The 13,564-nt window shown below is 34.8% G+C and overlaps 1 protein-coding gene across 1 annotated transcript; it reads left to right on the top strand.

Moving 5' to 3' along the window:
- Positions 1 to 257: 257 nt before the first annotated feature.
- On the top strand, positions 258 to 3,446 carry LOC125856660 (auxin efflux carrier component 5-like). Its single transcript, XM_049536247.1, has 5 exons — positions 258 to 979; positions 1,123 to 1,208; positions 1,714 to 1,871; positions 2,604 to 2,680; positions 3,222 to 3,446. Exons 1-5 carry the CDS (start codon positions 324 to 326, stop codon positions 3,292 to 3,294), a joined length of 1,050 nt encoding a protein of 349 aa, XP_049392204.1. The 5' UTR covers positions 258 to 323; the 3' UTR covers positions 3,295 to 3,446.
- Positions 3,447 to 13,564: the final 10,118 nt, after the last annotated feature.

Here is a 13,564-nt window from a genome sequence, read left to right as displayed (position 1 = left end):
ATGAATTCACGTAAAATTAGAGTAAATCTCCCAAGATACACCCTCTGGCCAGTAATTACTATAGCACTCTATCTATGTTTGACTAGGTACATTGTTTAATAGACTCAAATTTAAAATAACAAGTGTTACCACTTCCCAACATGATAGGAATCCATCTTATTGGACAAAGCATATCCAAAGTAGTAATACTAATACTAATTAGTATATAAGTAGTTGTTGTTTAAGGTTACATAACTCAAGATTTTAATTTCCTAAAGAATATAATTCACCTACCTTAATATTTTCTTCATTTCTTTCCACACAAACTAGCTAGAAAAAAAAATATGATAGAGTGGCTAGACATTTACAAGGTTATTGAAGCCATGATGCCACTTTATTTGGCATTAGGTCTTGGTTATGGTTCTGTAAAATGGTGGCACAAACTTAGTGCTGAACATTGTGATGCTATAAATAGATTGAACTACTTTTTTGTTCTTCCTTTTTTCACATTTGACTTCATTTCCCAAGTAAATCCCTATAAAATGAACTACCTCTTCATTTGTGGTGACCTTATTGCTAAAGCCATCATTGGTTTTTTTCTAACTTTGTGGGCTAATTTTTATAGCAAAGGGAACTTTTCTTGGTCCATAACAACATTCTCATTTTGTAGCTTAACTAATGCACTTGTTATGGGAATTCCTGTAATGAATGCTATGAGTCCTCAAGTAGGTGTTGATTTAGTGATTCAATCATTGGCAATACAATTTCTCATTTGGTCTATAATTATACAATTCATGATGGAATTGAAAAATGCCAAAGATGAGATTATGACTTGTGAGGGTGCTAATCAAGATTTAGAAGGGAATGATAATAATAATGCAAGCAAAAATACAACACCATCTTTGGGGTCAGTAATGACAATTGTATGGACTAAGCTTTCCAAGAATCCTAACTTTTATGCTTGTTTTCTAGGCATAATGTGGTCTCTTGTAGCTGACAGGTATGTGTTCAACTGAATCTATTTCTTTGTTTCGAATCAATTAAATATATCAATAAGGTTTTAAAATTATAGATTATAATAGATCACTGTGTGTTTAGAATCTGTTAATTTTAAATTTTGAATTTGTCTCTCTCTATTTTTAGGTGGCATTTTGTACTGCCGAATATTGTGAAGGAATGCATATCAATAATGTCAAAGGCAGGAAGTGGCATTGGAATGTTTACTATTGGTGAGATTTCAAGACTTGCATCTATTTCATTCTACCTATTTAAATAGACTTCGAGTCTTGAGGCGGGAAAAATAAATAAATTTTGAATCGAACTCAATTCTAAAAAACTTACTTATGAGAAAATAATTGTTCAAGACCATATAAATAATTCATATTGTTCCCCTCTCTTAGCCGATGTAGGACATCAACGTACACTCCACACAGCTAAGAACTAGACATCTGGAGTGTGAAAGATATAAGATTGGAGGAGATGAGAGGAGAGCACATCGAAAACATTGAATAAGGATGGATCTGATTATAATATCATGTAAAGAAATGAATATTCGATATAACTTATCCTCACAACCTGAACACTAAAGAAAGAATTATCCAAACTACTTGGTGAGACCTAAGGAAAACATTCTTATAGAATACATTTTACATATTGCATATTATATCATATCATAAAATAAATTGGAAAATAAATCCAAGTAGTAGTAATAAATTTGATGGTCCATAAATGCAGGGGTATTTGTGGCAATGCAACAGAAAATAATGGCTGGTGGCACAGGAGTGATAGTATTTGGACTATTTTTGAGATTTTTTATAGGACCAGCTACGATGACTATAGGATCATTCGTCGTAGGTTTACATGGCAATGTTTTACGAGCTTCCATACTCCAGGTAATTTTTATCTGCGTATAGCCTATTCTCTTTAAATCATACTAAATATATTATTATTATAATTAAAAAATTCATTTTCTCAAATTATGTTTAGAGAATTTTGAATGTATCGTTATGGTCTAAGTAAAAGTAATTACTATTTTCTTTGTTTCAATTTTATGTTTAGTGTATGAAGGTCATTTTTTTATTTTAATCGTTATGAGTTTGAGTTTAGATTCCCAATTATTTAAAAATAAAATTTACTATTTGAAATCTATATGGAAAATAGCTAATGAATATTCAAAATATTTTTTAAAAAAATTGAAAAAATTATAGTCAAAGAAAAAGTGACTCCTATTTAACTCCCTAAAATAGTAGTAATATTTTCATGTAAATTTAGAATCTTTAGATGGTCGAAGTATTACTTATTTTTAAAAAAAAATTGTACTCGAATCGTTGTAACCATTTACTTGGTAGTGATTAATTTTTTGTTCCCAATTTTATCTGTTTTGAAGTTTTATTCGTCATTGGCTTATTTTCAAGTAAACTAAGCATACAATTTTGCTTTTACGGAGCATGAGTATCAACCGTTAATGTTAAATCAATTCTAAAAAATACATAATTTGATGAATAGACCATGTGTTCACGGACATCACAAATTAAAATTTACACATATTTTAATTATTATCGAACTAGTCAACTACTTATTAAAATAACACATATTTTAATTATTATTATATTTTATGATTGAAGGCAGCATTACCCCCAGGCATAGCCTCCTTTGTTTTGGCAAAAGAATATGGAGTTCACCCTGAGATTGTTAGCGCTGTGTAAGTTATTTCATTCATAATTAATTTCTCTTATTTCTCATCTTATAATATAATCTTTTTCTCCTATAGACTTTCAATTCACATCCATTTGTAATAATATAATATGTATATTAGAGGAAAAATTAGTGACTAGGGCAAGACATTATAATAAAAATACGTTTTATATCAAATCACACTAAAAAATAATGAAATTAACTACGAAATTTGTGGATAATCCCTAACTAATGTATCGCTAAAAAACTCCTACATAATTGATTTTTCTTATAATTTGTAGCTAACACATAGCTAAATGAGATCAACATTGGCTTTTGATTGTTCAGATACGAAATTTTATCCGTTAGTAATTCCTTATTTTCGAGTAGTGTCATTTAAATAATGTATTGGCTTCAATCTAAAAAGTACAAAATTTTACTAAAGTAAATGATATTGTAAAATAAAATATTTCACCATACCAAATGGATTATTTTCTTCTTCTTCTTCATTTTTTTTTTCTAATATTCTGATTATTAAGACTAATGTATGTGAATTTTTTTTATTTCAGGGTAATTATTGGCATTCTGGTGTCACTTCCCATTATGATTGCTTATTATGCAGTTTCAGAGCTTACACATTGATCCCATTTACAATTTACTGACCTACAATTAGTCAATTAATGACCTATTACTCCTAGTTTTCTTATTAGTATTTTTTTTTCAGTTTCTTGTAACCTAGGCTCCTGTATTATTCCTTTTTTTTTGAGGTCACAGAGTTTGACCATATATAAAGGAATGGTTAATGTAACATTTTAATATTAATAAAAATATATCATATGTTATATTATGTATCATGTTATGTTCATTGGTGGTCATTATATTTGTGCTTCTTTACTCTTATCAATTATGGTAGAATGTGGTCATTAGTAGTCAACAACTCTTTGTTGGGAAAAATACTACAATATTGATATTAGATTGGAATTATAAAGTAGTAAATAACTTATCATAAACACTGTGTCGTGGCAAGCCACTGCCTTGAAAGCAATTTCGGCCCGACTCTGGTGCAAATCGTAGTAGCCGGTCGCTCCCCAAGGTTTCACAGTTACTCTCAAACACGTGCACTCGTGGCTGAGAGCTTGGAGGTTGCTTAAAACCAATTGCCCAAAAATATTTGGAGTCCGAAGCTAAAAGGGCAAAAATATTGTCAAAATTTCAAAAGGGCACATCAATTTATTTTTTAACCAAAAGGGCAAAATCTCTCCTAACTGAGCGATTTCCTCCTGATAGACTCCGTTAAAAAACATAAAAATCGTTGTTGGGACAGCGATTTCGTCCAAAAAAAAATTCTTTTTCCTTAAAATCGTTGCTCTGGCAGCGATTTTGTCAATTTTCTTTTTAACAAAGCTACCCCTACATCGTTTTTCTCAAAAAATTAGCTGAACTGTTTGGTGCCTGCCTCTATTGCTGCAAAGAGACAAAGATCAAAATGGGTGCTTTTGTTAAGCTATTGGATTTGCTTCTTTTCGTTTACTTCTTGTTAATCGCCATTGTTGCACCACTCTTTGATGGCCAAGTTGCCCTTCCTAAACACATATTTCCTCCTGTGTTGGTTGACCTAAAGAGCTGGTACACTCAACACTATGGTGATTATTTGGTTTCTGAGAAACCCCATTTCTTTGTTGGCTTATTTGGTTTCTGAGAAACCCCATTTTTTAAGCCTTGCAAGCGATTTTTTTATAAAAAAAATACTTTTTTAAGGAAAAGGAAATATAGCAGCGATTTCAATTTTAAAAAGTTTTTTTTTTTTTGAGAAAAACGCTGCAGGGGTAGTGATGTTAAAAAAAATAATTAACGGTGTCAATTTTGTCAGAACAAAATCGCTCCATCAGGAGCAATTTTGCCCTTTTGGTTTGAAAAAAAATTGATGTGCCCTTTTGGAATTTTTAGCAATTTTTTTTGCCCTTTTGGCTCCGTACTCAATATTCTAAGAATAAGGAGGAAGAAGTTTTTCTCTTCTTTTTGTTTATGTTGGTAGTGTTGTTTCTTATGCTCACCAAAGCCTCTTCTTATATAGGATTTGCAAGAAAAGGAGTTGCAAGTAGGAGAGTTTAATTTTAGAAACGTATTGTCAAGGTTAATGGCATTAAAGGCCATTACATCACTTTTGTTTGGAACAGATGTATCCTCACCTTTGAAACGTATTTTGAATTTGTCTCTTTGCATTACATTTAGTTAATAAAGTTAGAATAATTAACTCAACAATCCCCCACTAATGCCAAGATAAGGAGTAAGAACTAACTTTTGGACAAAAGGAAGGAATATGTACTTAAGTGTCAATATCTTTCGATTTGATTGACACGTAGTGATATGATACAACAACTTATTATCCACAAAGTGAAGTACTCTTGAACTGAGCGGATATGAATTGAGACCCTCATAACACATATCATATCCTTAAATTTAAGCAATCTCCATGGTACAAAGTGCTTTTATGGTCATGCACACACCCCTTGGGTCTTATGAGTGCTCTAGAAAGACGACCCAAATTTTTCATAAAAGGCGATCACACCTTTACACTCACGTAGGTGATTCCATCAAGTTTATCTCAAATAGACCACCTTACGGCTATAGAATCATTAAGAGAAAAATAAGCTCAACCTTATAAAACACTACCTCACGCCATAGGGATAGAAAATATGGTGTATATTGAGGCCTTATGGGTCCACCACACTACCTCAATCAATGGGCTTTAGCCCCATCCCCCTCGACGTTTCAAGGATTATTTTCCTTGTCAATCCCTTGGTCATAGGATCCGCCAAATTTCTTTCGGACCTTACATTCCAAGGAAATAATACCATGTTTCAACAACTGTTTAACTGCACCATGTTTGATGCGAATATGTCTCTCTTTTTCATTGTACACACTAATTTTGGCAATTTCAATTGCTGCCTGTGAGTCACAATGAAGAGAGACTGGTGAATGGCACATCCGCCAACAGATTTCTCAGCCACTCAGCTTCTTGCCCTGCCAACTCGAGAGTAATGAATTCTGATTCCATGGTAGAACGTGCTATGTAAGTCTATTTGGAAGACTTCCATGAAATAGCACCTGCACCCAAAGTAAACACGTAGCCACTGGTGGAGCTAACTTCATCACTGTCAGTTACCCAATTTGCATCACAAAAACCTTCTAAAATAGCATGAAATTTGTTAAAATGCAAACACCAATTCATAGTACCTCTTAAATACCTTAGCAATCGATGAAGAGCATTCCAGTGTTCACTACTGGGATTATGAGTATATCTACTAAGCTATATCAGGCCAAATATAGTTCATGAGAAACATTACACTCCCAATTATTTTAGCATATTCAGTTTGAGAAACACTAGATTTTTTATTCTTCCTCAAGTGTATGCTAGGATCATAAAGAGTTCTCACTGGAACTACATCAAAACAATCAAACTTTTTCAACATCTTTTCAATGTAATGAGATTGACACAAAGAGAAACCATTAGCAGTTCTTTTGATTTTAACTCCCAAAATCACATTTGCTTCACCAAGGTCTTTCATTTCAAATTTAGAAGAAAAAAAGTTCTTGGTCTCATTAATAATATTCACATTAGGACCAAAAATTAACATGTCATCTACATATAAATATATAATCACACAATCTGAACCTATCATCTTAGACTAAACACATGTATCAGATAAATTTACAACAAAGTCATTATCCACTAATGATATTAAATTTTGCATACCATTGCTTAGGTGCTTGTTTTAGTCCATACAAGGACTTTCTCAATTTGCATACTTTATCCTCTTGTCCTGGAACCACAAAACCCTCAGGTTGAGTCATATATCTCTTCCTCTAAATCACCATTTAGAAATGTTGTTTTGACATCCATTTGATGTACCACTAAATCATGAATAGCGGCTAAAGCAATAAGAGTCCTAATGGTCGCTATTTTAGTAACAAGAGAATAAGTATCAAAGTAATCAACACCTTTCTTTTGGTTAAAACCCCTAATCACAAGTCTAGCCTTATATTTATCAATTGTACCATCAGGTCTCAATTTCTTTTTTAAATATCCACTTGCTACTTATGGGCTTACAAACTTTAGGTAAATCATATAAGTCCCAAGTGCGATTAGAAACTATAGAGTCTAATTCACTTTTAATTGCCTCTTTCCAAAATATAACATCTATTAATCTCATTGCTTCATCATAAGTCTTAGGGTCTTCTTCTATTAAGTAGATAGACACTAGCTAACTCATCATTTAAACTATTAATATCAAAGTTTTTAGTTAAGAAAGTAGCGATAAAATCAGGACCAAATTTACTCTCAACTCTACGTCTTTTACTTCTTCTGAGTTCATTTTCATGCTCATTAGGAATAACATTCGAAGAAGGAACAACATGAGAATTAACAGACATAGATGTAGAAGCATTGTTTTGCATATCACTCGACACATTATTTTTCAAAGGAAAAATATGCTCAAAAAATTCTGCATCTCTAGATTCACAAATAGAATGATCATTGAGATTGAGAGACATAAATCTATATACAACACTATTTTGAGCATAAATAATAAAGACAGTATCATAAGTCTTAGAACCAACATTTACTCTTTTAAAATCAGGTAGACCAACCTTAGCCAAACACCTCCACACCTTCAAAAATTTCAAGTTAGGAGCAAACCCTTTCCACAACTCATATGAGATCTTGTCCAACTTCTTATGAGGGACTCTATTAAGAATATAACATGCAGACAAGATTGCTTCTCCCCACATATTGTCAGATAGACCAGAGCTTAAAAGCATATAATTCATCATTTCTTTAAGGGTTCTATTTTTCCGTTCGGCAACACCATTTTGTTGGGGAGTATAAGGAGCACTAACCTTATGTATAATACCATTTTTCTCACAAAAATCTTCTAGAGTTTTAGTACTATATTCACAGCCCCTATCAGATCTAAATCTCTTGATTTCTCTGTCTAATTGATTTTCCACTTCTGCTTTGAATTTCAAAAACATGTTTTGAGCTTCATCTTTAGACTTAAGAAGATATACCTTAGTGTATTTAGAAAAGTCATCAACAAAAGTAATATAATACTTTTTCCCACCTTTGCTAACAGTGTTCTTGAAATATGCTAAATTCGAATGTATTAGTTTAAGTAATTTGGTCTTTCTACTAATATCATATTTGAAAGGTTTCTTGGCATGCTTGGCTTCCACACACAGAGGACATTTAGAAAAATCATCAGTTTTATCATAGGAATTAATTTCATTTTCCTAAGTCTTTTAATAGAAGCAATGTTGACATGACCTAGTCTACCATGCCACAAATTGATAGACTCAACAATATAAGCAGAATTTGAAATACTTTCATTATTGACAATCTCTTGAATAATGTTCAATACAAATAATCCTCCACTATGATATCTCTTCCCAACAAAGTCTCCTCCACGAGAAATAATTATTTTATCAGCTTCAAAAACAAGTTTATGGCCTACTTTTTTTAGAAGTGCTCCGAAAACTAAGTTTCTACGGAGGGAGGGAACATACAAAATATTGTTCAAGGATAATGTCTTTCTAGAAGTTAATTTAAGTAATTTTTTTCCTTTACCCATTACTACAACAGTAGTAGAGTTACCCATATATACACACTTGCCATCAGTGGACTCCTCAAAGTCATGAAATAAATTCTTACTGACACAAAAATGCCTTGAAGCGCCCGTGTCTAGCACCCAGTCAGTTTTGTTAGCCACCAAATTTGCCTCAATGACTACAACATCAATCACTTCATTACCCTCAGCAAGATGAGCTTGGACACCACTTTGTCCTTCCTGCTTTGAGGCCTGCCCTTTTCTTTGATAGCACTTGGCAGCCCTGTGACCAACTTTTCCATAAGCAAAACAAGGACCCTTAAATTTTTGAATTTGACTCTCCAGCTTGTTGAATTGATTTTTCTTCTTCATATGTTTCTTTTTTGAGACTTTCTTCTGTTTGCCTTTGAACCTGTCTTTCACAACAGTACCAGAAGATTCAACAAGATTAACTTTAGAAGAATTAAGGAAAAGTTCTTCCATCTTATCTTTGAGACGGTTCGCCTCTTCAGTCCTCATATGACTAATAAGTTCTTGGAGAGTTAAATTCTTTTTCTTATGTTTTAATTGATTTCTATAATCACTCCAAGATGGTGGGAATTTTTCAAGCAGAACATTAGCCTGAAATATCTCACACATCTTCATGTCCTCGTTGAGAACATCAGCAATCAAGTTCTCATATTCGTGAAGTTGTTCCATTATTGGATTATTATCAACCATTTGAAATTTAATCCACTTACCGACAACATATTTTTTCTTTCCTGCATCATCAGCACCATATTTCATTTCCAAACTATCCCATATTTCTTTGGCAGAAATAAATCAAATAAAGGATTAGTCATATGATTTAGCAAATGTCCTCTCACAATTTTGTTATCCTTTTCAACTTCTTTTTAACAACATCATCATCAGCCATAACATTGTTAGAATCAGTAGTGATGTTAGAACCATTCATAAAAGGTTCTTTAAATAAAACATAATCAACTTCTAATTGTTCAAAGAAAATTAAAAGTTTTTGTGACCATCGCTTAAAATTATTTTCATCCAAAGGCTCAAGTTTTGACAAATCAGAAAAAGTTTTGTTCAAAGAAATAGCCATTAATCAATATTATATGTTACGAAATCGCTTTCAAATTGTTGGAAAAAATACTACAATATTGATATTAGATTGGAATTATAAGGTAGTAAATAACTTATCACAAACACTGTGTCGTGGCAAGACACTACCTTGAAAGCGATTTCAGCCCGACTCCGATGCAAATCATAGTAGCCGATCTCTCCCCAAGGTTCCACAGTTACTCTCAAACACGTGCACTCGTGGCTGAGAGTTTGGAGGTTGCTTAAAGCCAATTCCCCAAAAATATTCTAAGGATAAGGAAAAAAGAGGAAGAAGTTTTTCTCTTCTTTTTGTTTATGTTGGTAGTGTTGTTTCTTATGCTCACCAAAGCCTCTTCTTATATAGGGTTTGCAGGAAAAGGAGTTGCAAGTATGAGATTTTAATTTTAGAAATGTATTGTCAAGATTAATGGCATTAAAGGCAATTACATCACTTTTGTTTGGAACGGATGTATCTTGACCTTTGAAACGTATTTTGAATTTGTCTCTTTGCATTACATTTAGTTAATAAAGTTAGAATAATTAACTCAACAATAGAATTAACTCAACACTCTTTACTCTTAATTTCATTTGTTATTCTATCTTTTTGTCTTGTAACCTATAAGTCATGTATTTACCAATTTACTATCCATAATCTTCCTTTTCATTGCAAGAAATAATTTGTCACCTATAAATAGTGATGTCTTCCTTTGTATTGAGTACACAAGAAATTCAACAAGTGGTAGATATGTAAAAGAGTAAGAAAAGATGAGAAATATTATATTGAGAATAGTGTAGTGAAATAAAGAGTCGAGATAAAGAATAATTGTAACATCTCGCACCGAGAAACGACTATAAAGAGATTAAAATATGAAAATATTGATTTTTGGAAAGAATAAGAAAATCTGGAAATTTTTGTCTAAGTTAAGAAGTGAGTTTTGGCCTTTTTCAAACGGCCATAACACCTAGCTCAAGATGAGTTAGGTGAAGATCTAGATATTTTTCGAAGCCTCTTGGAATTATCTTTCCAACGCCGCCGAGTTTGCGCGATTCCGAGTTCATATGAGTAAGTTATGCCCTTTGGAAGTTGGGCTATTGGATTAAGGAAAGTCCAAATCCGGATTGTGAGGGGTAAACTAGTCTTTTCCTTACCTAATATGCCTATTTCTTTTTTAGGAATTAATTGGGGTAAAACAAGACTTTATTCAATTGAGAAAAAATTAGAATTTACGCTAGGGCTTGGAGAGGAGAAGAAAGAAGAGAAAAGAGGAGTGAAATCAAGAAATCGCCAAGAACGTTCAAGCTTTGCGAGTAGAATTCGTCGGGGGTGATCCCTAATAAGGTATGTGATATTTCTTTCTTGTTGGGTTAGTTCACCCACACACTAACTTGTTTTAATTCAGCGAAATTGGAGTTGTTTGAATGTTAAGAAAGTGAAGTTCTTGAAGAACATTGTTGAATTCTTGTGGGTTGATTGTTGAATACCTAGTGTTGATTTGATTCGTGTTTCCAGGTTGTTTTCCGAGTTAAATCTATCATGTTTTGAGGGTATAAATGATCCTAAGTGTTTGGGGAAAGGACCATTGAAGTTTAGAGGGTTTAGAGATGAAAAACGAAGGAGAAAAGTCGGGGATTTTCTAGGCAAGAGCTTGGGGCGCCGCACCTGCCAGAGCGCCACAAAAGTTCCTCTGAACTTTGGCCTCTAGCGCGTTGCGCCAGCCAGAGCTCCACAGGCAGCCCTCTGAAGTTTGAGGGCTGGCGCCCCGCGGTTCTCAGAGCGCCAGGGACGCCAGTTCTCCCCATTCGTTCCCCACCTTTTCGTACTTGTTCCTAAGTGATGTACCTATGTTTCCTAGTCAATTTCAACACTCTAAAGTACATCTAAATGAAGCAAGCAGGGGAAACTGAGAATTCCAAGATAGCCTTTGAGCTAAGTTTTGAGCACTAGTCTCAAATCAGCAGAAAGAAATATGTTTTAAAAACATAAGAGCTAGTACATTTTTGGGAGTAGTATCGAGCACCGAATTGGGGGAGCGTTCAAAGAACCCACAACCCCCATAGAACCATGTAGCCACAATGGGTAGAAGAGGTTCATACTTTTTAGATGAATCATTTTCAAATTAGACTAGTGGATCCATTAGGCAGTTCAGGTCCTATACTTTTGGCCGGGTATAGGATGCTCTGGCAGCGTGAGGTTGATCGATGTATCATCACTATAGCTCTTATGTGATGGTTGTCGGTTAGAGAAACTCCCACAACAGTTATTATATTTTTATATACATCAGTTCATTTGTATTTCTACATATATCTCTGATTTATAGTATTTTTGCATACACACAAAGTTTATAGCATGTTTTTAAACAACTTTTCTTTACATTGCACTTGTTCTAAATTGCTTTATATTGAAATGAGTCAGTCAGGTTGAGTTGAGTTGAATTGAGCCAGGTAAGTTATTCAGTTTCTTTCAGATTTCCTTCTAGCCTATGTTGCTTAGCATTCCAACTCGCATACTCGTACATTCAATGTACTGATGCCAGTTGGCCTGCATCGTCTTATGATGTAGATTCAGGTAACCGAGATCAGTATCCAGCACCTCGTTGATCCAGTTGAGCAGCTCTGAGTCAGTGGTGAGCCTCCTTGTATTCGGGAGGACTCTTTTTATTCACTTTCAGTCTTTCATTTATTAGGATGTTGTGGGGTTCTATCTTAGTATTTTAGAGGCTTCATGGACGGTTAGATAGTTTGTAGTTCAGTAGTCTTTACATTATTCATTCAGTTGTTGTTTAAAGACTAAGTTGCCATTTTGGCTAAGATGTTATTTCTTTAAGTTATTGTTTAAACTTCTTGTGTTGAGAAATTCTTCCGCTGAGTTCAGAAACCCAAGCCAAGGGTTCGCTTAGGACCAGCGATGGTCTTCGAGTGCCAGTCCCACCTAGGGTGTAGGCTCGGGGTGTAACAAACTTGGTATCAGAGCACAGAGTTCAAGAGTCCTAGGGAGTCAATGAAGCCGTGTCTGTAGAGTCCTAGTTATTGGTGTGAAGCGTGCCACATCTATAATTAGGAGGCTGCAACATTTAGGAACTATCTCACTTATTTCACGTTTTTTTTCGTGCGTTAGAGTTTATCTCTAAAAGGTTTCCCTCTAATTCATGTTTGCGCGTGTTTTCAGATAACAATGCCTCCACGAAGAGCAGTCAAAGGTCGTCTAGCTAGGAGGAATGTTGAAGAGCAAGAGTTACCTCATGCACCTGAAGTGCAACCGCAATGAGAGGTCTCTAATGCTGAGTTTAGAGAGGCTATAAGGATGCTTAGCCAAGTTGTGACCAATCAGGTTAGGCAGCAGAGAGGAGCTCGGCAAGAAGAAGCTGACACTTCAAGGATTCGTGAGTTCTTGAGGATGAATCCCCCAAGTTTCACTGGTTCGAGCACTGCAGAGGACCCAAAGAACTTCATTGAGGAATTGAAAAAGGTGTTTGATGTGATGCATGTTGCTGATACTGCGAGGGTTGAGCTAGCTGCATATCAGATGAAAAATGTTGCTAGGACCTGGTTTGATCAGTGGAAAGGGGGTAGAGATGAGAATGCACCACGTTCGAGTTGGGCATGTTTTGAGGAGGCCTTTTTAGGGCGATTTTTTCCCCGATAACTGAAAGAGGCTAAGTTACGTGAATTTCTCACACTAAAACAAGATTCTTTGAGTGTGCATGAGTATGGGTTGAAGTTCACCCACTATCTCGCTATGCTCCTAAAATGGTTGCGGACATGAGGAGTAAGATGAGTTTTTTTGTTACTGGTTTGGGTCGCCTGTCAAGCAAGAAGGGCCGAGCAACAATGCTTATTGGCGACATGGATATCTTGAGGTTGATGGTCTATGTGCAGCAGGTAGAGGAAAAGAAGCTGAGGGATAGAGAGGAGATCAAGAACAAGAGAGCTAAGACATGAAATGAGTCCGGGCAGCAGAATAGTAATGCAAACCGGTCGTATTTCCAATAGAAACAGAAGGGACCTGCTCCATTATCTGCTAGTGCACCTGCACCTAAGAACAAGAGTGAGTACTATGGTCAAAATTACAGAGTTAAACCTACCTATTCACAGGGTAGTGTGGCGCAAGGGGGTAGTAAGCCTCCTGCCTGTGCCAAGTGTGGTAGGAACCACTCAGGTATTTGTCGTGAGGGCTCCATTGGTTGTTTCAAGTGTGGTCAGAGTGGACA

This window comes from Solanum stenotomum, chromosome 2 (genome assembly GCF_019186545.1).
Source record: "Solanum stenotomum isolate F172 chromosome 2, ASM1918654v1, whole genome shotgun sequence".
NCBI lineage: Eukaryota > Viridiplantae > Streptophyta > Magnoliopsida > Solanales > Solanaceae > Solanum > Solanum stenotomum.
Note: the sequence above shows the minus strand (reverse complement) of the source record. Positions and strands in the feature narration are given on the sequence as shown.

Bases quoted from the DNA above. Each gene is read 5' to 3' on its own strand.
- LOC125856660 (XM_049536247.1), top strand. From the start codon at position 324: ATGATAGAGTGGCTAGACATTTACAAGGTTATTGAAGCCATGATGCCA. The intron at 980-1,122 runs GTATGTGTTCAA...CTCTATTTTTAG, and splicing joins TGGTCTCTTGTAGCTGACAG to GTGGCATTTTGTACTGCCGA. The intron at 2,681-3,221 runs GTAAGTTATTTC...TTTTTATTTCAG, and splicing joins CCTGAGATTGTTAGCGCTGT to GGTAATTATTGGCATTCTGG.